Source organism: Triturus cristatus, chromosome 4_1, assembly GCF_964204655.1.
Source record: "Triturus cristatus chromosome 4_1, aTriCri1.1, whole genome shotgun sequence".
Classification (NCBI taxonomy): Eukaryota; Metazoa; Chordata; class Amphibia; order Caudata; family Salamandridae; genus Triturus; species Triturus cristatus.
In genome coordinates this window covers 1,033,012,266-1,033,038,531 of record NC_140585.1, presented here as the reverse complement: position 1 = coordinate 1,033,038,531, position 26,266 = coordinate 1,033,012,266, and the positions used below count along the sequence as shown (strand labels likewise).

At 43.8% G+C, this 26,266-nt stretch overlaps 1 protein-coding gene across 3 annotated transcripts in view; it reads left to right on the top strand.

Annotated features, from left to right (window-relative positions):
• LOC146856006 (metabotropic glutamate receptor 8) overlaps nt 1–26,266 on the top strand; it is a 2,429,629-nt gene that overhangs the window by 1,254,914 nt on the left and 1,148,449 nt on the right. For all 3 annotated transcript variants that reach the window (XM_085653966.1, XM_085653965.1, XM_085653967.1), the window contains exons 4-5: nt 19,066–19,201; nt 19,671–19,825. In XM_085653966.1, the coding sequence (XP_085510092.1) occupies nt 19,066–19,201; nt 19,671–19,825 (291 nt within the window). The remainder of the gene's footprint in view (nt 1–19,065; nt 19,202–19,670; nt 19,826–26,266) is intronic.

The window sequence follows — 26,266 nt, the reverse complement described above, 5'->3', positions numbered from 1 at the left end:
ACTGAAATGGCCGAGAACCATGGTCAATGGTAAGTGGGGTAGGAAATATTCAGTGAGCCACATCATGTGGGACTGTATATACTTTCTAGAGGAAAGGAAGTAGATTGTCCGGCCTGTTTTATGAAGTATAGGACACGGTGAAAGAAATGGGTTTAAACTTGATATGTGGCTTAAGATATTAGGATGAAGCAATCACCACTGGTCAATACCTAGGAAAAATCATCCTATGTTAGACTTCCCTCCTCTTAGTATTTTAAGATTTAGGTTGGCATTCCCCTAAGGTCGTTAGTGAAGTGCCTTCAATTGGTAAGCAGATGCTGACTGCATTAAGAGGATTCACTGACAAGGTCGTGCCGGAGATGAGTAATTTGACCCTGTCAATAAGGTTGATTAAGAGAGCCCCATGTGATTGTGATGAGCTTCTATACATATTGCCCTTTATAATGTTTTGTTTGAGCAAAACGAGTTGCATGCTGCTGGTTAATTTGGCACTTTCTTTATTTCTAATGTGTTTTTATTATATGTGGGATTTTGAGCTGTTCACCTTCTGTTGAGTTTTAGTGTTGGTAAATTTTAAATGCTTATATTGCTTTAGCCGAATTCATGAGCAGGTTAAATTGATTCAAATGTGTGCTGTGCACTACTGATTTTATGGCACTTGTGATTGTTTATATTAATGAATTGAGTAATGTGCGATATTCCTGTAAGAATGTATTTCTTGGAAATAAAGTATTTTTGACAAAAAGTAAGACTATGATGTCAGGTGCTGGGGACACGGAGAAAATTAGATTACGTTTCATTTGATTAATTGTTAAGTGTGGACTGGATATTGTTACCCTATATCATTGCTTTCCACATGACCCACTTTTTAGTACCACAGACTTTCATGACCCACCAAGCTTTAATGGACATGAGGTGGTGGTGATTTTTTCATGTAACTAAAGCATCACGTGGTAGTGCATTGTCATTTACAGACAGCATATTTTCCATTAAAATGGTCTCTAAATTTGCACAGAAATGCTGTGTTACTGATAAGACTATATTGCACACAAATGATAATGTGTGGAAAATGGGTTTCAGTGAATATTTATTATTTATGCAACAGCAAGTAAAGTGTCTTGATTTGTTCTGAGCCTATTAAAATCTTTGTTTCATTAACACTTCATATTTACAAAACAAATGTTCTTCTTTTTTTGCTTTCCAAACTGCTGAATGCGTACAGTGAATTCGCATGTAGTTACATTTTGTTGTGTTATGAAAAAATGACATCCTACAGCTTTTTCTTTCAAACTTCATGTTCCTCAGCAAGATTGTCACATAATTCACTTAATTGTTCTGTCTCAGACTGTGAACTGAGAGAATTTTGTAAACACCAGTCCTCATGTTAAGGAAATAATCAATAGAAGACTTAGGCTGACGTTCAACCTCTTGCTTTGAAGCACAGTAAATTAGGCAAGATAAATACATAATTTAAGGCATCTTTATTTATAGCTTGCACTTTTGTGACCCACCAAAAATCAGCTCTTGACCCATCAGTGGGTCACGACCTACAGTTTGGGAAGTACTGCTCTATATTGAAGAAGATGGGGAGTTATTACATCAATATTTAGCAAAACATGACCACGATGAGGCTAGGGTTTTAAAGATGAAATTGAGATAATATGTGATTTGATTGTGTTGCCATCATTTAACATCTTTTAAAAAGAGCATAATGTTCAGGATTGACAAAGTAATTGGGATTTAAAAATTGGTACTCGTATTAGGTCGGTACTAAATCAATGTCTCTATGAATGAGTATGTATACGAGAGTGCAGCAAATTTGGGCTTGTTACCGAAACACAGCTTGGTTATGACAGAGGACATCTGTTAGAAGGAAAATTGCTGCACATCAGATACCATTGTGCTTTGTCGCTCTCTTGCACACCTTTAGCATATATCTGTGTGTTCTGAGACTGCATGGAAGAAGTGTATAAAAGTATAAGTATCAAAAGAAAGACAAATCTCTACGTCAGCATGAGCGAATGTTGTCCAAAGCATAGGACTGCTTCTTGCTTATTTCGTAGCATTGTGCTGGACATTATATGTCATTGGGGTAGTTGTGAAGCAGAGAGATTTATCAACCCCTGCCAAGTCCCACACATGCATTAGAACCTTCTTTTTAGTGTTGTCACCCTGTTTTGCTCAGGACAACTGGTATATCTTACACCTGGGCAGTAAAGGACTACTCAACAGCACCTCACTGTGTGACCCTTACCCTAAACCATAGTAACTATTTGGCAAATTAAACTGACAGATTTTACTTTTTGGTAAATTAAGCATAGGTTTGCATAAACTGTACAGGTTACAGAGGAGTTATATACCCAGTGGTGGCCGGCAAGGATCAGGGCTGGCATGACGGGGGGGCGGACAGGGGAGGCGGGTGGAAAAAAAAGGAAGAAAAAACTTACCTTCTCGGCACTTCCTCACCGCGTCTCTCCTTCATAGTCCCTCGCTCCGGCCTGGAACAGGAAGCACACCGAGGCTCCCCATAGCCAATCGAAATAGTGCAATGCAGCATTGTGATTCGTCTGAGCGCCATGGTTCAGTGCTCAGACAGGCAGTGGCAGCCTGGGCATGTTCTCCACCCAGGCTGTAATATAGCCTTAGTGAAAAACATGCAAAGCACGCATGAATGTTTGGACGGCCCGAGATGGCTTGCCAAACATTCATGCGCACTTACAAAGTGTTCTCATCACTCCCACTGCTGCTGTCGTCAGAGCAGTGCAACTCTGTGCTGCAAAGCTGCCGCAGCAGTAACTAAAAAATGTATAATAACATTGAATTATTATCATTTTATTTTTCCTTTATTTCAATGCTGAAAAGCAGTGGGGTGACACTCCTCTGCCTTAGTGGAGGAGCCACCACTGCATGTACCATAAGTGACTAGAGCAAGGATTTCACCACTCATGTGTTGAGCAGATTTGCTGAGAAGCAACCTTGAAAACAACCCATGCCTCAGTAGTGAATTGCACACTGAGCACAGTGATTAAACACTTGAATCTGGCACTAAACAGCTGACGGTATTTCTTGTAATAGTAAGGCCTAGCTGTGCACTGCTTTCATTTAAAATATGGAAACTGTACCACTAGCCTGAATAAAAGGTCAACATTGGCCAAATGCCTGTGTTGTAAGACAGGGTGCAAACTTTAAACGTGTGTAGAGTTAAAATCCTACTTATTTCTAACAATGGCTTAGAAAAACTAGGAATGCCATTTTCACAGCATAAACATATAAAATATAAATCATAATGGGATTTTGATTGAACTTGCCACAATTATAAGTTTTTAGAATATTGTCATATTCCTATTTCTCAAAAGTAGCTTGCTTTTATAAAAAGGCATCGTCAGAAAAATAACTGCATAGTGGTTTTTGTCTCAGTAACATCCTATCAAATGAAGGGTTGACACTTTTTAAAGGACTGCTCCATCAAATGGGTATCCTGCCTTAGCTTTGGTAATTAAGAGTCAAAAGTAACAAATACTAGTGGCCTATTTGAATCACAAAGCTTCCAAGGTGTGTTCTGCTTTGATCATGGAGGCTGGAGAAGATCAGTTTTGGGTAAAGCTCGGAGGGAAATACCTAAACATAGCTCAGAACACCATCTTGTAACTGGAGCACATGGGTTTACTTTTGCCCTAGTCAGCATTAGAGCTCAGGACTTGCCCATGCTAAATAAAGGGCGGTGATCATAAAGGAAATCTGTCTAGATTTGTTGCATATTCTTCCAATTGCTGCTGATTTACCTTTTAGAACATTGGAATGTGGGAGCTCCATTGAAGAAAATAGAGTGCTCCGGGCTTCTAATGGCTAGTAGAAGCCCGGAGCATCAACATTCCATTGTTTGCCTTTGTTTACAGTTGTTGCTGAGAATAAAGGCCTCACGGAACCTAAGGGGATTTCAACGCTCTCGGACTCCGCGAGCCCTTTATTTTACTATTTAGAACATTACGTCCAATAGGGGAGGAATGTTCTAATAGCCTTATAGCCCCCCGTAGTGGGCTACAAGGCTATTGGAACTTGTTAACGGCCGAGCCGAACACTGGAGTGGGCCTTTAATGGCCAGTATAGCCCACTACGATCGGAGATGAGCCTATAATAAAACACTGCCCTACCACACGGAAATAAGGGTGATGCTTAAAACAGACAAGACATTACATAAAGTGCTTGTTGGATAGTTTTTGTGTGCCAAGGGGAGACCTGGGGAATGTTATTCTAGTCCCCCATAACCCTCCCACTGTGAAATGGTGCCCACAGGTTGAGGATTTTGGCTTCTGAAGAAGATCCAGCAAGACCACTTGGATCTGTGCTTTTACCTGTGGCCCTGCCTTCAAGTCTGAAAACCCCGTTTTTCCTCCATTTAGGCTTTGTATCTGTTGCCCAAGGAGCTGTCCCTAAAGTTGTGGAAATGTTTGGGGCACTGGAACTGAAGAAACCTAGTATACAATTTGTAAAAGTTTGAACTTAGAAACTCTTTTTATTTCTGACGACTGGGAAATGCTCACAGGGCTAATTTACTAAGATACAACCTTGGTGGGCAAGATTTCCTTGTTGTATTCTGCTCAAAGCTTTTGCAACAAAAACGTGGCTTCAGCCTGACCTCACAGGCAAGGTATCTGACTTTGTGCAGTTCTACCTAGCTGAGTCCTCTAGCTTTATCACTCCGACTCTTATGTCCAGAAAATGTTTCTTAGTCACAAGGGAAATTGCCAGAGTGGGAACAGATGCCAAATGTGCCTAACAATAATGTGATCACTGCAGATATGGTTTATTTGATCAAACTTCTATTAATTAGTATCTATCAAACCGAGAGAGACTAAAAGGCATATATTATTTCAGCTTTTATAGTAGACATGCAGGCTAACTTGTGCCTTAGGTGCCTTAATCACAGGTCTTCAGGTAACACAAACAAAATTGCAAATACAGTTATCCATAGTCAACAAACAAGCATACACCATTCAAAACATAGAACACATACAAAAGACTCTTACTGACTCAAACGCCAAAACTGTCTTATCATAACTACAAACACATTACAAGTATTAAACTCATCTAAATAAATGACCAACCAAACAGCACACCAACATTTTGTAAAACTTTGACATATGAAATTCCTCTCACCATTATAGTTTTGAAATCCACCACCATGCACCCAATACATCCTTCAAGCCTATTAATTAATCTGACAAGGTTCTTTCATGCATCAACCCATATCCGCAAGAAGAATGTTTGATGCCTTTATCACGCATTTGCTACAACCTAAATGCCTTCACCACACATAACCTTTACCAGATATTTTTTTTAACAAATATTCCTTTACCAAGCATGCCTTTACAACTAATTTCGTTGTAAAGGCATGTATGTTAAAGGCCTATGAGTGGTAAAGGTTTTCCCTGACCCCTGCCCTCAAACCGGTCACCAGCGCCCCCTCAGCCCTTGTTAAAATCCCCAACCCTGAGACCTAAAAGTATACCCCAGCATGCCCCACCGTCCCCCAGCCCTTTTCAAATATACCCAACCTCTGCCCTAAGCCCTAAAACCAGACCCCAGCATGACACTCCCAGACCCCCAGACCTTTTTTAAAATACCCAACCCCTGCCTTTAGACCTAAAACTGGACTTTCCCCCAGGAATAAAAAAAAAACACCCCCAGTCTAAAGCCCTAAATCTGTACCCCTTGTGCCAGGTCCAATCCCCCTTACCACTACAAGATGGCGAGGCAGCTCGTCTGAGATCAGGTGTGAAATAGGCCGTCAAGAGGAAGAAGAAGGGTCTCTCTGTTTCCTCTAAAGATGCTGAAAGCCTTGACCACACTGGTGCCTTTACCACCCTTACCAGCATATTCCCATACCACCGGTGCAACATATATGCCCTTATCATTCATACCTTTACAACGTTAATTCGTTGTAAAGGCATGTATGGTAAAGGCATATGCACAGTAAAAAATTTGTAGTAATGGCTATGCGTGGCAACAGTGCATGTGTTGTAACGCATGCGTGGTAACGGTATTCCGTGGTTACAGATGCATTGTAATGGCTGTTTCCCCCCAAGCAGAACAGCAATTTACCTGTAGGATCTCTTTAACCCATGGTAAACAGTAATCAATGTGTCATAACTTTATTACACAACCAAAACCCATTTCTTAAAGTTACAGACCACCACCAATAGACAAAATCCCTTACGATTAAAGTGTTTCAGGCATAATAAATCAATCCTTCTCAATCATCTCTGAGCAAGTACAGGAATAGGCCTTAACACACTGCCTCATATAGTTATATTATTTGAAGCTTTTCTTGTGATCATCACATGGTATGGGAAACCTGCATCCCATAATGAGACTACACAGCGATGTTGCATGAAAAGTAAACACATCACTGGAAAATGTAGAGGAGCCCCAGCTGACATATTCAAAGTTTTTATCTCTTTTACAAAAACAAGTTTGGAAAGGGGCCTAATTCACAGATACTTCACACAAGTGGAGAATGCCGTTGCACTGATTTTCAGGTAGACAAAGAAGGATTTGAATAATCTTTTTCCAAGTATGGAGGTACATGTATCCAATGCAGTGTGAGTGGCAGTAGATTTCTGCATCCCTCAGAAAATGTACAGTGATGAGAGTCAACAACATCTAAATGAACCATGAATTGTCCAAATAAATTGACACAATCCAGCCAAAGTAGTAATTATGAGTTAGCAGCATAAGTGTACATGCCAGAATCAAAGGAATTGATTAAGTCTGATAGTGGGTGAACACAGTGATTGATAGAATAGTTGATATAGAAGACTGCAAGGGAACCCACTGGCCAATGGGCACATAAAATAAGGAAACCATGGTCTTCCAGATTTTCTGAAAGTATTCACGAGTAAAGGATTCAATGCAGTTGGCAGCACAACCCTTAATACTTCACTCAGAGACCAAACAAAGGAAAATCTAATTGTTTACAGGATCAAAGACTTTTAATATATCAAGCATAACCATGGCCACAACATTGTCATCAGCCACAGGCATCTTCAGGTCATTAGAAGGAAGAATTCTATCCCTCTGCTGCCCATCACCTAAAATAAAGCAAATATAACTATGTATCAAATTTGAAAGCTACTTGTCAATATAACCTCAGTAATTCTCAGAATTTCATTGAGATTCTCATTCCTTGTATTCTTAGGGAAGATAAATGGTATTGAATATCAAGTCCGAAATTTGGCCCACAAACTTTAAATTGATATCATAAAAGGTATGTTAAGAAATTGGGTTACTGGTTGAGAGGGTGAAGCTCTACTCAAGCAGCAACCGCAATCCTTGTCAGGGTGAAGTCTCAAGCAAACTTCAAATGAACCTGTTCTTAACCCTCTGGTAGCTTGGCACAAAATAAGTCAGGCTTATTGGAGGCAATGTGTAAAGTATTTATGCAGCACTTCATACAGTGATAAATTGAAACACAAGAAGAATCGCATGATAATTTAGAATAATAGAGTAAAATTTACTAATTGATGTAAGACCAAAATGACAAGAATCAAATCAGTATAACCGGAGACATGCAGTTTTAAAGATTTAAGTGAAAATATTGGCAAAAAGCACAAAGCACCTTCTGTGGTTATCTAGTCATGCTGGACTAGGACAAAGTCACACGTTCAAGCTGACTGCGATGGAGTGAGAAGTGATGAAGAGTCCCGCGTCTAGGATGCGTCGCACAGCAGCAGTTCCTGAGAGCTGCCAGGCGGTGATGCTAGGTGTTAGACCTGGCACCTTGGCGTGAGTCTCCATTCCACTTTTTTGTCGCTGTGCCTCCTGTGTTTTGCTGGTGTTAGCTGCTCAGAGCACTGTGCCACTGCCAACCAGTGCCACAGTGCAAGTGCTCCCTATTTAAAATGTATATATTGGTTGGATTCCATGATTGGCTTATTTGGTTTACTGTCAGACCCCAGTAAAGTGCACCAGGAGTGCCCAGGGCTTGTAAATACAAATGCTGCTGGTGGGCTTGCAGCACTGGTTGTGCCACCCACAGAAGCGGCCTGGTAAAATGTATCTAAGGTCTGCCATTGCAGAGCCTGCGTGCAGTCTGGTACTGTCATGCTGACTGGGTAAGTGCACACACTTGCCAGTCCCTAAACCTTCCCTTAACTTCATATCAGTCACCCCTATGGTAGGCCCAATGGCAGGGTGCATTGTAAGCATAAGGTAGGACAAGCCCTGATGTGTGTGGCATGTCCTAATAGTGAATTACAGCCATTTTCGTTTTTCGCTATTGTAAGGCTACCTGTTCTCCATAGGCCAGAATGGGCTGTTAGAATTGTTACATTCTATGATCCTAACAGACCCAGGGAACATGGTAGAAATTCGAGTTTAGTATGCCTGAACTCAGAATAATAAAATACATCTTTTAGTAAAGTTTATTTTAATATTCTGTGTTTGCAAATACCACTTTTAGAAAATTGGTATTTGCTTGCTTGACCATTTCAGCCCGCCTCTGCTATGATGTGTATCTGCCTGTCTGGTTGTGTGAGTGACAGGGCTGGGGAAACCCAAAGGGGCAGGGCTAGGTAGCCTGGTGGTGAATAGGAAGATTGGCAGTCAGATGGGTGGGAGGAGTACACCTGGGCTCTGAATAGGGTTGTGCTCTGCTACCACAATGCTGGCTCCACCTCCTGCGGAGCAGATGATGTTTCTGCCCTGCACCCTGAATAGAAAGGCAGAGTCATGTCAACAGAGTGCTCAAGAACTGGTTTGGACTGGGCAAAGGCCCCTCAACCCCAGAGGAACAAAGGAATTAGGGGTATAAGTATTGGGACCCTGCTCCTAAGAGATCAGATCCTGCTGAAACAAGAAGAACCTCTGCCAGAAGAGAAGGAACTGGGAAATCTGTAGGAGGAGTAACTGTCCCTGACCTGGGGGATTGGCCTGCAGTGGTTGCCTTGCTGCTGAAGGAGAGGAGAAAGACTACTAACGACTTTGCTTCAACTTGTGCTTTGAAAAGATCTCCAAGGGCTTGAACTGAGCTTGCCCCCTGAACGAAGTCCCAGGACCAGTGGACTTCACCCCCAGCTCCCCAGAGTCTTTTTGGAAGTGCCTGCTGCTGTTGTTGGGCCTTCTGAGGGACTGCGTGTCGCAAGGAGCTGGAAGCGCGACGCAAGGAAGAGAAGCGTGCCGCCGTCGGAGCTGTTGCCGTCGCATCTCGCAGAGAGTGTCGCCGCTGCAGCATCGCATCGAGCGGAAGCGTCTCGCATCATTCCGGAAGTGTCTTGCAATGCCGAAGAAGCGTGTCCCCATCGCAGCCATCGTAGCTGTCCCATTGCACCGCATCGAGAGAAGAGTCTCGCATCGAGGAGGAAGCGTGTCGCCATCGCAGCCATCGTAGTTGTCGCATTGCACCGCATCCAGAAAAGCGCCTCGCATCCACGGAGAAGCGTGCCGCCGTCAGAGCCGCTGTCGTCGCATCTCGCCGAAGGGGTGTCGCCGCTGCAGCATCGCATCGAGCGGAAGCGTCTCGCAACGTCGGAGGAGAGTGCCGTTGCCAAGGCCGCTGCCGTCGCATCTCATCAAGGGTGACGCCGCTGTAGCTGACGCATCGAGTCGAGCCTTCTCGCAACATCGGAGAAGCGTAACGCATCTGGAAGATCCCGTCTTTATTTCTTTTGCACCAAGAACTTCAATGCATCTGCATCGCTGCAACACTTTCGTTGCCCTGCGTGTCGCATCTAAGGTACATTGACTAAAAGTGTCGCATTTAAGAACTTAAGAGAAACTAAGCAATCTTCTACCAACTAAGCAACCGTATTGTGTATTTTTAATCATTTAATGGTCTTGTGATAATCCTATATAAAGAATCCTTATTTTTAATATAAATACCTGTGTGGTGTCCATTTGTAGTGTTGTCACTTGGTTACTGTATGTGTTCACAAATGCTTAACCTATAACGCTCTGAGATAAGCCTTGTCTGCTCGCGCCAAGCTACCTAGAGGGTGAGCAAGGGGTTGGTTTAGGAGTGTAACCCCTTACCCTGACTAGAGCAATGGTTCCCTGCTTGTCACAACTACCTACCTGTGCCAACCAGAGAACCCGGATTCTAACACTAGGTCTTGCGTCTTTGTTGAGGATGCTGTCAATGAGGGGCTTGTGATGCAAAATCCTGCATTGAAGATGAGTCACGCATCAGCTGGTTCCTGAAAAGATGTAGGACTTGTGATGTGGAGCCTTGCGTTGGGGATGCATCACGCACCGGTGGTTCCTGGGAGGCTGTGGGCGGCGATGTGAAGTCCTGCTTTGGAGATGCATCATGCAGCGGTCCCAAAGCAGAGTTTGGTGAGCCATTGCATCGCACAGTGGCTCCAGCTCGGACTTTCTGAGAGGCGATGCATCACGATGTGTTGGCATACCATAGATCTGGCTGGCAGAGCACCTTCAGGCCCACTTCCAAGGGTCCAGGACTGCGATGACACAACTTGAGAGTGCAGGGCTCACAATTGGCAGAGTTCAGCTGCTAGGTTCAAGATGGAGGAAGCCTGTTCTGTCCCTTAGGCTTCTGATTAGGAGGTCAACCAACTGGCCCTTGAAGCCACTCTGGTGGTCATGGGTTCAAGATGCAGGTCCAGTCCTTTTCACTCGGGCAGGAGGGCAGCAGGGTAGTACAGCAGGGCAGCAAAATGGCAGTCCGTCTTGCAGTCTTCCACGGGTCCAGATGTGTACTGAAGAGTTTGGGGTCTGAAGTCCAGTATTTACACATGGTGCCCACTTTGAAGTATCAATCAATCAATCAATCAATCACGTGTTTGTTAAGTGCTACTACTCACCTGTGAGGGTCTCAAGGCGCTGGGGAGGGGGTTTTGCAGGTTCCAGTCCATCAAGGAGGGGGTCTGTCAAAGAGCCAGGCTTTGAGGATTCTTGTGAAGATGGGGAGGGATGTTGTCTCTCTGAGGTGGAGAGGGAGGGCGTTCCTGGCTCTGGCCATGAGGAAGGGGAAGGAGCGGCCACCTGATCTGGTATTTCTGGTGCTGGGGACCACGGCGTAGGAGAGCTGGGCTGATTGTAGGGTCCTTTGGGGTGTGTGGAATTTGAGTCGACTGTTAAGGTATACTGGTCTGTTGTTGTGAAGGGCCTTGTGAGCGTGGGTGAGCACCTTGAAGGTGACTCTAGCTTCGATGGGGAGCCAGTGGAGTGTGCGCAGGTGCTGGGAGATGTGGCAGTGTCTTGGCAGGTTGAGGACCAGTCTTGCGGCGGTGTTCTGGATGTTCTGTAGCTTGCGTGTGAGGTTTTTGTTTATTCCGGCATAGTGTGCGTTGCCGTAGTCGAGTCTGCTGGTGACCAGGGCATGAGTGACGGTCTTTCTGTGTTTGAGGAGGCCCATTTGAAGGTCTTGCGTAGGAGGTGGGGGTGTGGAAGCAGGAGGAGGAGACGGCGTTGATCTGACGGTCCATTTTGAGTTCGGAGTCCAGGATGATTCCCAGGTTGCATGCGTGGTACGTGGGGGTGGGCAGACTTCCAAGGGCGGGGGGTCACCAGGTGTCGTTCTAAGCATTGGGATGTGGGCCCATGATGAGTACTTCTGTTTTGTTGGTGTTTAGTTGAAGGCAGCTGTTTTTCATCCATTTTGTAATGGCTTCCATGCCTTCTCGAAAATTGTGTCTGGCGGTGTTGGGTTCATTGGATTCGGGAGATGATGAGTTGGGTGTCTTCTGTGTATGACACAATGTTGAGTCCATAGGTTCTGATGATGGGGGCGAGCGGAGCCATGTAGACGTTGAGACGTTTCTAGAGGCTTCCACTCCCATGAGGTGTAATGCATCCCATTCTTCTGTACAAGCTCCAGTTTGTCTGGGGACACAAAAGACTAGTGACAAATCCTTTGTGATAGTGCTCAGGGAGAGGCTTAGTGATGTGCAAACGCGGAAGGTGACAGCTGCCCTCCATGTGAATAAAAATCAGACTTTACCATTATAGCGGGTTTTAAATTATAATTCTTTAGACACCAAACTCTGAACTCCTACTTCCTCCCAATTGAAAGTTAGAACTTATGAAATATATTAAGGTACCCATTATTTTCCTATGGTAGAGGTAGGCCTTGCAGTAGTGAAACATGCATTTTTCAATGCCAAGACATGTTAAACATAAATGTACATGGACAACTTTTTAAATAAACTGCACCATGCCCTTTCGGCTGTTTAGGGCTTACCATAGGGTGACTTCTTTGTATTAAAAAAGAAGGTTTTAGGCATGGCAAAATGTTTATTTTGCCAGGTTGACATGGCAGTTTAAAACTGCCCACACAGGCTGCAATGGCAAGCCTGTGACGAATTTTAAAAGGCTACTCAAGTAGGTGGCACAATTAATGCTGCAGGCCCACTAGTAGCTTCTAATTTACAGGCCCTGAGTACATGTAGTACCACTTTACTAGGGACTTACCAGTAAGTTAAATGTGTCAATTGGGTGTAATCCAACTTCATCATGTTAAAAGGAGAGAGCACAAGCACTTTAGCATTGGTTAGTGGTGGTAAAGTGTGCAGAGTTCTAAAAGCCAACAGAAATGGGTTCAGAAAACAGGAGGGTGAATGCAAAAAGTTTGGGGATGACCCTGGAGTGAGGGCCAAGACCAACAGCATTCATAAAGCATCACAGCTTTACTTCTAAAACAAATATCAGGCCTTTAAGATACATCACCAACCATGCTTAAGGGCTGAATATCTGGACAACATACACCACCTACAAAAAGAGATGCTTACATGGTCTTCACATCATTAGATAAAAACTCCTGCCTTTAGTGAACATGCATTAAGGTTTTTATGTTACCTGGTACTCCACTCCTTTATCTAGAACCTAGGCTTCACCAAAGACTTCGAGAATCCTCTCTGATGTAAGGAATCAAACTCTTTCAGACTACATTTTCAATTGAACTTTGTACTAATAGTGTAAATCACACTTTTCATGTATGTTCAAGAATGTATCCCTATGATGCAAATTTCCATCCTGCTCAAGAGGCACAAATGTCATGGGAAGTTCTTCACTGATGTTTTTATAAAGTTTCTACAAACACTGGAGACAAAAGGGCTGCAGAAACACCCTAGGAGTCAAAGTATTAAATAGATGTCCAATAAAAAAATAAGTATTTACCACTGCAGGGGATGATGAAATACATTAAAAAAACAGCTAAACATCTTCAAGTAATATCAATTATCCTAAAACTAGGGCCCAGGTCAAGGCCCAAAAAGCTCTTCCAAACTCACTTTTTAGATCTAGACATAGATATTGTCATAAGCAACCTCCTTCTTTTGTGTCTGTTGGAGCTTTAAAGAAAAAAACAAGCCAGAAAGTGTTTTCCTTGAAAACAGATACCTTAGTAGTGAGGAATGATATTCATTATATAATTCTAGTAGCCAGTGTGTGGCTGTGGAATCTTTATAGATCACCATGCAACCATGTTCTTAATGGAAAACTATGGTGAAATTCAGTAATGAAATGTTTTGTACAGTGTCTGATGAGTGATAACCTTCTTTGATTGTGACACCCCGCCGAACTTCATGGACCTCCTTTTGCCAATGTAATAATCCATTATCAAGTGTGATTGCGATGATAGATGTGGGGGCAGAATTGCAGTTATTCACAAGAAGGTCTATAAACTGCAAACTGATCCTCATTGATCCGTAGCCCTCATTTGAGTGCCTGCTCTTAGAAATACCTTCTTCTAACTCTCCAAAAATCAGAATCAGTGCCATTTACTGTCCCCAGGGGACAAGCCCATCTTTTTAGAGGACTGTATGGAAGAATTTATCAATCCGCTTCTTGTCTTGAACTCGATTTGGACTTTAACGTCTTCCTAGGAGACATTAACCTTCATTGAGGTGAGCACTAAGATGCATCCCTTAATTTACTCTCTTCAAAATTGCTTGACAGCAGTCTTTGACAACATTGTGGCCAAACCACTAACAATAAATGAACATTCTTAATGTGGTCTTCTCAAGGGAGTCCTTAGTGTCTAATAGTTACCCTATTCAAGTGGACTTATCTGACCACCTGTTGCTCCCATTCACAGTGCATATCACTCATTATGGAACAGTTGCTTAACCTAGAAAGGATTCAGTCCGTTTTGGGGATTCTGATTGTATCAACATTGACCTCCTGAACTCAATGAAATAATCACCCTTCCCACATTTTACCAACTACATTTGCAGCATGACGTTCTTGCTAGTTGAACTATCAACTCTCTCTGGAAAAAGAGGAAACCAAAGGAAAACCAAACCAAAGAAACACAGTTCTACAAGAATCATTAGGAAAAAACAACATCTCTCCAAAATTTAGAAAGAAATTGGAGAACATCTCCCTCAGTTGCTAGCCTACCATCAGCCAGCCATCAGCCAGGAATAACTAAAAATATAATTTCTCTGCAAACCACTCTGACCATTTTCTACACTGAACTGAGAAGTTCAGTGTAGATAATCAGGGTGGTAAAAAGGATAGGGCCTTCAGGAAGCATGTATTTTATCGTAGCCAGATTGGAGAGAGCTGGCATGATTTTAACTGCTTGGGTCTGAGTGGAGAGATAGCAGGGGAAAGTAAATAGACATAAGGTTTACCTACCTTACAGGAAATAATTAACACAATCAAGTCAAGGTGCAGCTATGTTGATGTTGCTCTTCTACATATAGGAAGTACTGCTGTTTGATTACAAACCTCCAACACAACAGAGCAAATAGTTTAAAAATGTTTCTTTTTTTAAAAACATTTCTTTATAGGGAATTTTATTAAACATGAAAACAATTTTAATAACGTACACAGTATCCCACAATGAACCTCATAAACCCTAAAATTAATAAGATCCCAATAAGGAATAATAAGATCATCAGAAAGGAAGAAGAGAAAGGGAAAAGAAACAGAAGAAAATAAATAAATGAAGAAGGAACAGAAGAGTCATCACGTTTAACCAACACAGTGGTAAAATATGTGTACTATATTTCTGTTTTTCAGAGAAATTAAAATGCTCACAGCTCCACTATCACTTAAGTATTTCTGTTCATCTGAATGTTGGTTGAGGTAGGTCTACAAATGAGCACAGCCCTGTCATACTGACAGAAAATGCAGTCTTCATTCTGTTCAATAATTCCTTTTACAGGTCACAAAAAATAATAACCAATCTGTTTGATAAAGTTTTTAATATGTGTAAGTAAAGATTAGTTAATGTGAGAAATTGGGTTGTTGGTTGAGGGGTTGTGAGCCTTTGTCCAGCAACAGCCACAATCCTCATCAGGGTTAACCACAAACAGTCAATAAATTAACCTGTGCTTTACCCTTTGGTAGCTTGGCACAAAAGCAGCCAGGCTTAACTTGGAGTCAATGTGTAAAGTATTTATGCAGAACACAAACAGCAATAAAGAGAAAACACAACGCGAGAAAAATCCCACACCAATTTAGAAAAAAACTGAGTAAAATTAATAATAAATTATTTAACCCAAAAACGACAAAAATCCAATCAATAGAATCAGAGGTATGCAATTTTTAAGTTTTAAGGTAGTGCCAATTGTGGTTAATCTGGGCATGCCGGACAGAGACCCAAGGGTTTAAGTTAGCCGGGTCCTACTGGTGCTCAGCGCCAACAGTTCTAAAAACAAGGTGCTGAGACGGGTCTCTATCAGGCTCTCCATTTTTACCCTCACCATCAGGGTGAAAAATAAAATCTTAAATCTGCAGCAGTACCACCCTTCACTGCCTATGATGTAACTTCAAAGAGACTTGTTATAGTACTTGCACATTATCATCATTTCAGAACTGAAGCATTTTTTGTATTATATAGAACAAAGCCATAGTTGTTGCTTATTTATCTTATGCAAATAACAACCCTTGACAAAGCCAATAGTCCTGGCTTGTTGTAGGTTCAATGTGTTGCGGTATATGTCTGGACGCAATGACTGAAGCAGCAAAATACTAGCCAGGCAGCACACTATGCTTAACACAGATTTTTTGCTTACCTGTTTGTAAGCCACGTCCTTAATTACTTTGACCACGCCCCTTTGAGAGACCACCCCACTTTTTTCATCCCACTTAAACCCCTGCCAGGACCTATAAGTAAAGTAAGATTTGCTGATTAGGTGTCCAATTTTAGCATGTTTAGAGTAAAGATCACAAGCATTTTCTAGAACTGGTTAGTTCTAAAGTCTACAAAAACGAATTCAGCAAAACAGGAGGGGAGAAGGCAAAACATTTGAGTGTGTAAAATTCAAACCTCACATTTTCCTAAATTATCATTACTTTAAAAGCAGGTGAACACTGCGGCTTTTGCGTAATATAATTTATAATTCTAGCACTTTGAAGTTGGTCCCCTTAGCACTATCCAATAGGAACATTACTGCAGTGCATTCTTTGTAATTGCATTTATATAGAGCTTCATATACCAGTTCAAATGGTGAATGGGCAGTGCTTGGTTGAAAGAGTGTAAGATTTTAGTGTGAGCTATCTAGGAAGCGTTTTGATGCTGTGCTTGAGTACCGAGAGTGGTGCTCTTATCTTGTTTTACGTCGCTGGCTCTAAGCCTGTATTTACCTCCCTTCTCTTTAGATAAATGCATTATTGGCCCTAGTGATATTGTAGTAAAATACCTCTACATCTACAAAGATCTTGGAATGCTTCAACCACACAAATATTTAACCCAGAGAGGTGGACACACATATCTACCGCTCCCAGCCTACTTCACTGGTTACTGGCAGCAGTATGAATATTCTATAACTCACTGACAGGGCCGGATTGGCCGTAGCGGGCCCCGGGCAATCCCCCGTTGCGCCATACGGATGGGGGCCGGTTTTGGGCCCCTGGGCGCCGTTTTTGTTACAGGGCCGTTTTTGCACCATAGCTGCAAAATCGGCCCTGTAACAAAATCGGCCAAAAACCGGCCCTGCCAAAGAGCTTGGCCGCACCCCCAAACCCCCAGGGGGGCTGGCCGAGCACTTTGTCAGGGCCAGTTTTGGTTCCCAGTCCGGCCCTGCTCACTGAGTGATTTGTGGGCTGGGACCAACCTTCTCGCAATCCATACTGAGAGCACACATCCAAAGGGAGACCTCAGATCCAAGAGAAAACAAGGAACAACAACTGTCTAGAACTCAGAGCAGCACCAAAGTTCTGATTACTCCTAAGCCAGCTTTCCAAGCCGTCCTCACACTCATTTCTCTTTCCTTCATATGTTTAAGTGATTTCTCCCGCTGCTTCTGTCTGCGTGCCATGGCCAATCTTTGGGGCATATTTACAAGCCCCTATCGCCACCACAACATCACTTTTCTGGACGTTGTGGTGGTGATAGGTGCTTCTCCTTATTCATAAGGCAGCATTAAGCCACTTAACGCCACCTTGTGAATAAGCCACCCTTTCATGCTATACTTAGCGTTAAAGGGGTGAGGAATGGGTGTTGCAGTGGGCATTCCACCGCAATACCCATTGATTTTGACGCTGTCCCATTTTACAAAGGTGGCATAATTATGGGACATTGCCAAAATTAAGACCAGGGAAAACCTGGTCTCACCCTCGCGAAACAAGGAGAAATGTTTTATTTCTCCTTGTTTTTGCTGTTTCTATGTGCGCTGCATTGTGCAGCACACATGAAAACCGCAAAACGCCATGCATGACTGTTTATGTGCAGGAAGGTGTCCCTTCTTGCACATAAACAATCATTTCAAGAAATGACAAGTTGCAACTTTTATGTAGGCTGCATTAAGTAGCACACATAAAAGTTACATAACGCCATTTCAGATTGTTTATGTGCAGGAAGGGACACCTTCCTGCACATAAACAATCATTCCACTCAACACAGGCACCCTTGCATTATGGTGCAAGGGTGCCTGCGTTGGCACTAGGCAACAAAATTAGCTCAAGCACTAGGGGAAACGCAAGGCTGCACCAAAGTGTTGTGAATACTGTGCAGCCCTGCGTTTCTAAAGTGACAGAGCGTGGTGTTAGCCTTCTTGGCTTAACGCTATGTTTCGCCACTTTAGTAGCAAATATGCCCCTTTGTTTATCCAGCTAAGGCCTGCAATAGCAGGGAAAGCCAGTGGTGGTAGCCTCAGCCCAAGGGGTGGTTTTCTTTTAAATGTCAAAACCAATGGCCCTGAGAGGTATGTGGATTTTTCCTACACAGGAGATGATATATCATGTTTTCTGTTTGAGGTCACCATTGCTTGAATTTCAGTGTTAGGAAGATTATGTCTAGGAAGGCATGGCCTAAGCGACGTTCTAAAACAGTAACTCTGTGACCTGGTGGTGCACGGGGAGGTTAGTCATGGATTTTCAACGTATAGCCAGTTGAGGCTCCATCATTGGAACCCTAGACTTTCTCCCACTTCTAAATAAGGCAGTAACCAGTTGTTTGTCAGGGTTGGATCCATGCCGGTTTGTCGCCCGACTCCTGCGCCACCATTCTTAAACCCCAGAGATTTGAATTTGATTCTCTGCACTAGTCAATGCGTGTGCAGTCATTTCAGAGTGGAAAATATATAGTCAGATCCATAAGGACTAGGGAACTGGGATATTTTTGTCAGGAGTTAAATGCAAGAGCTCAGAAGTTGTGAGAATTTATGGCTCATGGGTTGGAACAAATGAGGTTGGTCATCAATTTGTACTTGGGAAGAAGCTCTTATTTCAGTTAGTCTCAGCATTTTCATTTAACATATGCTAAATGCTTAATTTAAAAGGATGCAAACTATAAAAACGTATTTTCTGGTGATTTTTACTTTAATATGGTGTACTGATGAAGACAAATGCTTTAATATAATATATTGGTGAAGGTTTTATGCAGAGGCTCAAAAGGACCAGGTTCTGCATTTATTGTGCTGCAGGTGTCACTATATCCTATTTATTTTGTGAGTACATATTGGAAATAAAATATATGCAATTGACATAGGTTTGTGTGGCCTGCCATGTGTAAAGAAATTAACTGAAAAAGGCAATGTAAAAAAAACATACATTTTCACATGTTTTTTTAAATTCTGAAGTACATGAGGAATTCGTAGTCTCCTTTGACTAAAATAACTACCCAATTCCTGAAAAATATTGTAATTTCCTTCATAGGTGGTGTTTGCATCGCTCAATCTCTGAAAATACCACGTGAGCCCAGATTAGGAGAATTTGATAAAATTATCAGTCGCTTACTGGAAACCCCAAGTGCCCGTGCAGTGATCATATTTGCCAATGAAGACGACATCAGGTGGGTTTTGTCCTTCTTTTGTGTCGTGTGTACAGGGCTGGCCTGTGATTGTGTTAGTTAGATAGATGCAGGGTTCCTTTGCTCTTAGGTGTCACTTAAGCTGCAATACTCCAACTTCTGGGACCTGAGCCACGAGATACAATCACACAGAAGGCATTCCACCACTCTACAGAGCGCTGCAGAGCACGAGCCCTGTAAGCAAGAGATGCTATATCTCAGGTCTTGGGAATTGAAAAAGATAAAGCCATTGAGAATGATTGACAGAGGTATGTGGGCAGAGGCAGAAGGAAGCAAATGAACACATCAGGAAGCCTTGGACTTTAAGGGGGTGCCTTCCCAAACAGATCGGTTGCTCTGTCGGAATGATTGACTAATTGCGAATGTCCTGACTAGGTAGAATGTAATACCACATCCAGTCAGTGTTCCAGGGAGCAAATCAATAACATGTCTTGTCTTCCTTAACAAACAGGCGAGTCTTGGAGGCGGCAAAAAAAACCAATCACACTGACCATTTCCTTTGGATTGGCTCAGACAGTTGGGGGTCCAAAATTGCACCTGTCTATCAGCAAGAGGAGATCGCTGAAGGAGCAGTCACAATTCTGCCAAAGAGGGCTTCTATAGATGGTAAGAATATACCATTACAAATGTCTCATATGTGCAATCAGTATTACGTCCGATTTTTATCGGATACACATTTTTGCTGAAGTGTGATATTGTTTGCCCACACACCTGCATTACAGTATCTTAATCACCCTTTATTCTTGTATTGGTGCACACATTGTTTGCTTATTTGTCATCAGAAATCACAATCTCAATTATGGTACATTTACTTCAACTCCCCTACATGTGGCAGCACATTCTACAGTCTGCGCTCTTTCATACTGTTGCTTCTGTACATCTGTTTGACTCATCAGAAAATATAGAAAATGTATTTATTTTATTTATTTATTTGAAAGGTTTTATATAGCGCTAGCTACACCTGAGGGTATCAGAGCGCTTTACAATGACAATGAGAAATAGACTTGGACACAACAATAGCAATGATTAAAGCAATTAAACACACTGATATATAAAAATAAAGGAAGAATTAATATTACATATTTGGCATATTGCGTAAATTGTAAACAGAAAACAAAATGAGAGGACCAGAATGAAGTTATAGGTAGTGATATAACAATATGCCTGGGGGGACTTATTGCACATAGTGAGGAGGAGCGGAGATCAGGGGAGTGATTACCCCAATAATTTATTGAGAAGGTGAATTTTAAGGTTTCTTTTGAAGCTGTCGTAGGAGGGGTTGCAGCGGAGGTCTTTGGGAAGGGCATTCCAAATGGTTGGGGCCTTGCCGGAGAAGGAGCGGGATTTCGCGGTGTTTATTTTTTAGCAGAGGGGGTATGATCAGAAGAGTGTTGGAGCTTCTCAGCATGCGGGCACTGCCAGCTCTTTTGAGTTTGGTTGAGAGGTAGGTTGGAGCATTCTGGTAGAGGGCTTTGTGCGTGATACATGCAATTTTGTAGGAGGATCTGCCTTCGATGGGGAGCCATTTGAGGTCCTTGAGGGCAGGGGAGATGCGGTCGAGGCAGTTGCAGTTGGTTGTCAGTCTTACTGCAAGGTTGAGGACGGCTTTGATGGGGGCAAGGTGGATTTTGGGAGTACCGGAGAGAAGGGCATTCCCGTAATCAATTTTGGATAGGACCAGAGATTGGACAATTAGTTTGAAGTCATCAGCTGGAATGAAGGGTTTGATTTTTTCGAGATGTCGGAGTGTGAAAAGTGCACTTTTTGCTGAGTTCTTTATATGGGAGTTGAGTGTGAGTTTATTGGTGATGGTGATGCCCAGTGATTTGACAGAATCGGCAAGGGAGAGAGAACAGTTTAGGGCATTAAGGTCAGCGATCCATGTTTGGATGGGGAGAGGGTTGTTTTGGGGGGAGAAGAGGATGATCTCAGTTTTGTTAGGATTTAGTTTAAGATGGTTATTATGGAACCAGGATTGGATCTTGGTAAGTGTAGTGTTAAGGTGAAGGATATCGGCATGGGACTTTATTTTATAGTACAGGTGTGTGTCGTCAGCGTATAGGTGATAGTTGATATTTGCTTGTTTGAGTATGATGGTCAGGGGTTCCATAAAGAGGTTGAATAGGGCGGGGGAGAGGATGGATCCTTGAGGAACACCTAGGGAGACAGGGGTTGGCCTAGAGAGGCTGTTTTGAATTTTGATTTGTTGGGTTCTATGTTGGAAGTAGGATGTGAACCAGGAAAGGGCCGTGCTATTAATGCCGAAACGTTCTTTGAGTGCATTGAGTAGGGTTGGGTGGTAGACTGTGTCAAATGCCGCGGTGAGGTCAAGGAGGATGAGTAGGTAGCTCTCGCCCTTGTCCAGGGCTAGGTGAATATCGTTGACTATGTTGAGCTGTGCTGTTTCAGTGCTGCAACCTTTGCGGAAGCCCGATTGAAGGGGGTCGAGGAGGTTAAATGTGTCAATGTGTTTGTCCAGTTGGCGGAGGGCGCATTTTTCGAGGACTTTGGAGAGGAGGGGGAGGTTGGAGATGGGGCGGAGATTGGTAGGGTCATTGGGGTCGGCTTTGGGATTTTTGGGGATGGGGGTGATTTGTCCGAGTTGTAGTGAAATGGGGACATTTCCTGTAGAGAAAGAAGTGTTAATGATGTTGGTACAGTAGGGAACGCTGACGTGTTTGAGATCTTGGATGAGTGCGGAGGGGAGAGGGTCTTTAGTGTGGGAGGAGGGTTTGAGTTTTGTTAGGATGTTGAAGACTTCCTGTTCATAGACGGGGTGGAAGTTATGCCATGTGGCGTTATTTTTGAGCGGTAGGATGTTGGGCAGGATTTCAGGAGGGATGTCCAATGGGATGAGGAGTGAGTGAGTCAATGGTGGGTTCAAGGGGAGAGGTGAATAGGGTGTAGTATCCGGGGGGTGTTGAGAGGTGGGCGAGGGTTGGGGGTGGAGGAAAGCACGGTCGATCCTAGCGATTTTTTCGCTGAAAAAGTTTGCGATTTCTTCACATTTGTTAGTGGAGGCCATAGGGTTAGGGAGTGCAGGTGAGGTTTGACTTCTAATAATATTGAACAGTTCTCTAGGTCTGTTTTTGGCACGGGAGAGTTGATGACGAAAGAAAGATGCTTTTTCCGAAATGATGTGTTTTTTGTAGGAGGATCTTGCATTTCTGAGGAGAGCAAGATGGGATGGGGAAGGGTGTTGTCTCCATGTTCTTTCAGCTAGTCTCAGTGAGCGTCTTTCTTTATTAAGGTCAAGGGTGAACCAAGATTTAGAGGGGAAATTTTTTAGCGTTTTCGATTTCAGGGGGGCAAGATGGTCAAACTCAGTGACAGTTTTGTTAAAGTGCTCAGTGAGTTTGTTAGCATTAGAGGAGGGGGCAGTGAGACTGAGTTGGGATTGGAGTTTAAACTCCAGAGTGCCGGGGGGGATTTGCCTAAGATTTCTGGTCACAGTTGTAGTCTTATTTTTTTGTATCGGGCCGGAGGGGCTGGAGGGAAGATCGAGAACAAGATAAGATGGTGGTCAGACCAATCGATGGGGATGATGTTGGATAAGGATGTCAGATCAGGGTTGGAGATGATGGCGTCAAGCGTTGCTCCTTTGGCGTGGGTGGGGGAGTGGCAGAACTGTTTGAGGTCGCTGATCTCAAGAAGGTTGTTGAGAAGGACAATTGCAGGGTCGTCATGCTCATTCCAGTGGAGGTTAAGATCTCCAATGAACAGATCATTGGAGTTGGAGAGTAGCGATTTAGTAAGAAGGTTGGATAGTTCTTTGGCAAATGGAAGGGATTCACCAGGAGGGTGGTATATGTTATGGAGTCGGATTGGGGGGGAGTTTTTAAATTTAAGTTTGGTTCCTAGGTATTCAAAGGTTGTGTAGTCAGTGTTAGAAATAGAGGAGAGTTGAAGTTCTTCTTTGTAAATAATTGCTAAACCTCCCCCTATTTTTTCAGTTCTGTCTTTTCTGAGAATAGAGTAGCCAGGGGGGGCCAGGAGGTCAAGGATGGGTGTGGAGTGGTCGTTGAGCCAGGTTTCAGTAAGAAAGGTTTCAGAGATTTTGGTCGCATTTCGGACAGCTGAGCGGCAATTAACCAGCATGCAGGAAAGGGGTTTAGGATTTGTATTAGGGGCAGGGAGAAGTTGAATGTTGGTGAGTTGGGGGGGGGGGTCTAGGGGCGCTCGGGGCCTCCGGAATTCTGCTAGTCCCCAGGATAACTGGGATCTTGGAGTGAGTGGGGGAGTGGTCAATACGAGGGAGATGGTTAAGGTTGGCATTGCAGAGGGCAGAGATGTCGTGGGTGGAGTAGGGATTCAAGGTTCGAAGGGGTCTCTCAGAGCGGGTGAGGAGAGGCGATGTTATCCAATGTTTAGGATATGGGTGTTTTCTGTGGCTAGTATTAGGTGCATAGGGCCAAGTGGGGCAGGATATGGGTTTGTGGGAGTTGATCCCAATGAGATCCTTTCTGAGAAGGGTGAGTTCAATAGTTAGGGTAGAGAGATTGTGGTTTAAATTACGAAGTGTCTGACAGAGGTCGGGTAGGAAGGAAGTGGAGGAGATTGGGTTGGAGGAGGGGTTAGGGATGTATTGTGGAGTAGGGAGGGGATGTTGGCAGTCTGGAATGGTCGTATTGCTAGGGGGCGATACAGCAGGTGGTTTTGTGTTAGGAGGGGGGTTGGGAAGGAGGAGTGTATGTGCCGTTGTTGACATGGAGGGCTGGGAGTTACATGTGATGGCTTGGCGGGGGGTGGGGGGGAGAGGGGGAGAGGAGGGGGTAGAGTATGGGGGGTGAGAGGGGATGCAGTAGCGGTAAAAAGGGTGGAAGTGAAGTTTGTGAGGGAAGGGGTGATGATCTGAGGAGTTATGGTTTTCAAGGGACTGGAAAGAGGGGTACAGGGGAGGTTGCAGGGTGTAAGAGTAGGTCGGACATAGGCAGGCAGGGGGATTAGGGGGAGTGTATTGTGGGGGTGAGAGGGGGTTGGATCCAGAGAGGTTGGTAGGATAGGAGTTAGAGCAAGAGCTGTGTCATTGAGGTTGGGAGTAGCATGGGGGTGAGGGCTTGATCTCAGGGGGGCGGAGGGGTGTTGAGAGGGGGTCTGGAAGGGGGTTGGTGAGGTGATGGGGGATCGGATTGTGACGGGGGATGGTTCAAGAGAGGGTGGCTGAGTAGGAGTTGCTAAACAAGGACTGTCATTGGGGAGAGGGTTGGGAGTAGGGGCGGGTTGGGGGGTAGATAGTAACAGCTGGTCGGTAAGAGTGTTAAAGATGAGTTAAAAAATTGCGAGGTGCTGTTCGGAGGCTTGAATCAGGATTTTCCCAGTTTTGTAGATGGAAATGGTTAGTACACCAGGAAAAAGAGAGGTCGGGGAAGTGGCGAGTTTGTGACCATGGGGGATTTTAATCGAGCTAGATACTGGGAGGTGTTGTAAAAGGGTGCTCTTCCATTTGGAGGGGCGTTTGGTGTAGAAAATAAAGTTGGTTTTAATGGGGGAAGTGAGGCTGTGGTAGTTGTCTTCAATAAGGGTTTCAGGATTTTGGATTAGGAGTTTATGTTTGAGGTTCTTTTTTGCATTTTTTGAAAGGTTAGTAGGGTATGGAATTGTCCAAGAGTTGTGGCCATGTTTGGAGAGTGCAGGGAGCTTGTCAGTTAGAGCTTGAGAGGGGTGTGGTGTATGGGTGGGATTGGGGAGGGGCATGTTGGAGAGGTTTGGCTGGGGGGAAGTGGAGGCGGACAAAGAGAGGCGGGTAATGATAGGGGGAGGAATGGGGGAAGGGTATTTGGGTAAGAGCGATGAGGGGGTTCGTTTTTTTGTTACCCTGCTGCCGATCCGGAGGGGGGGAAGAAGATGAAGGTGGGTGGGGTTGAAGGGGGATAGTGAGGAAAAATTGTGCAAGTTAGTGGAGGGCAGGGGGGAGATTAAGATTAGGAAGGTTGCCAAAAAGAGGGCAGAAAGAGGTCTAGGTTGGTGACCGAGCAGGGGTTCAGTGCTAATAAGGTAGGGGGGTAGCTGGTTGGGGTAAGGGTTGGGATGAGGAAAGCAGGAGGGTAGGGGAGAGGTAAGAGTCCGAGTTCGGGCAGGCAGTGGTGATTCTCCTAGGGTGAGGAGGGGGAAGACTTTGTATAGCAGAGGGGGGAATAGAATGGATAGGGAGATGAGTGGCAATACAGTAGAGAGAAACAACAACAGTAATGATGAATATAGGTATAAAATATGCAGTAAGTGGCACAAACAACAACGGTAATGATACACATAGGTATGTAAAAAGCAGTGAATGGTTCAACAACAACAGTAATGGAAAAGTAAATGATGAAGTAATGATAGTAATGACAGTGAGTGAGATGAGAGAGACAATATATTTTAAGTTACAGGGTTAATACAATCAATTTAAAGTGCATGTTGATATTGATATAATAAGTGATGGGGGGTATAAGGAGGAGGAGAGCATGTAGGGGAAGAGGAGGAGAAATAATTTGGAGCAGGTAGTCAGGGTGCGTGATAGATAGGAGGGGTGGAGGCTTAGAGTGAAACAGAGAGATAATAAGAGGAGAAAGGAAGGGCAAGTGTGTACAATAATGAGAAGTCGTCGAAGTATTGACAGGCCTGTCTGGTGGGGAAGGTTAAAAGAAAGTTCTGGATTCTTGGGAGAAAGCGTATGGTTGAGGGCCCAGGGATCAGGTCCAAGGAATAGGGCACAGTCTTTTTTCATTGCAGGGGGTGAGGCAAGAGGAGTACTGGGCATGCCCGAGCATGGAAACGGTCTTTGGTCGTCGGGTGATTGTCTGGACAGAGAAAGTAGGGGAGAATGAGGAATGTTAGCTCATGGGGAGCACCCCATGTAAGGATGCAGTTAAGTGAGAGTTGATGGAAAGGTTTTCTAGGACGGACCAATGACAAGGTTGCGTTGGGCTTTCAAGTGAGGTTCAAAATGGAGGCAGCGAAACGCAATCAGACTCTAAAATGGTAGCAGCGAACCAGAGTTTCATCCGAGGTTGCGAGTAAAAGAGACGGGGATCAAGTGGCACCAGCCGATCCCATAAGTAACCTGTC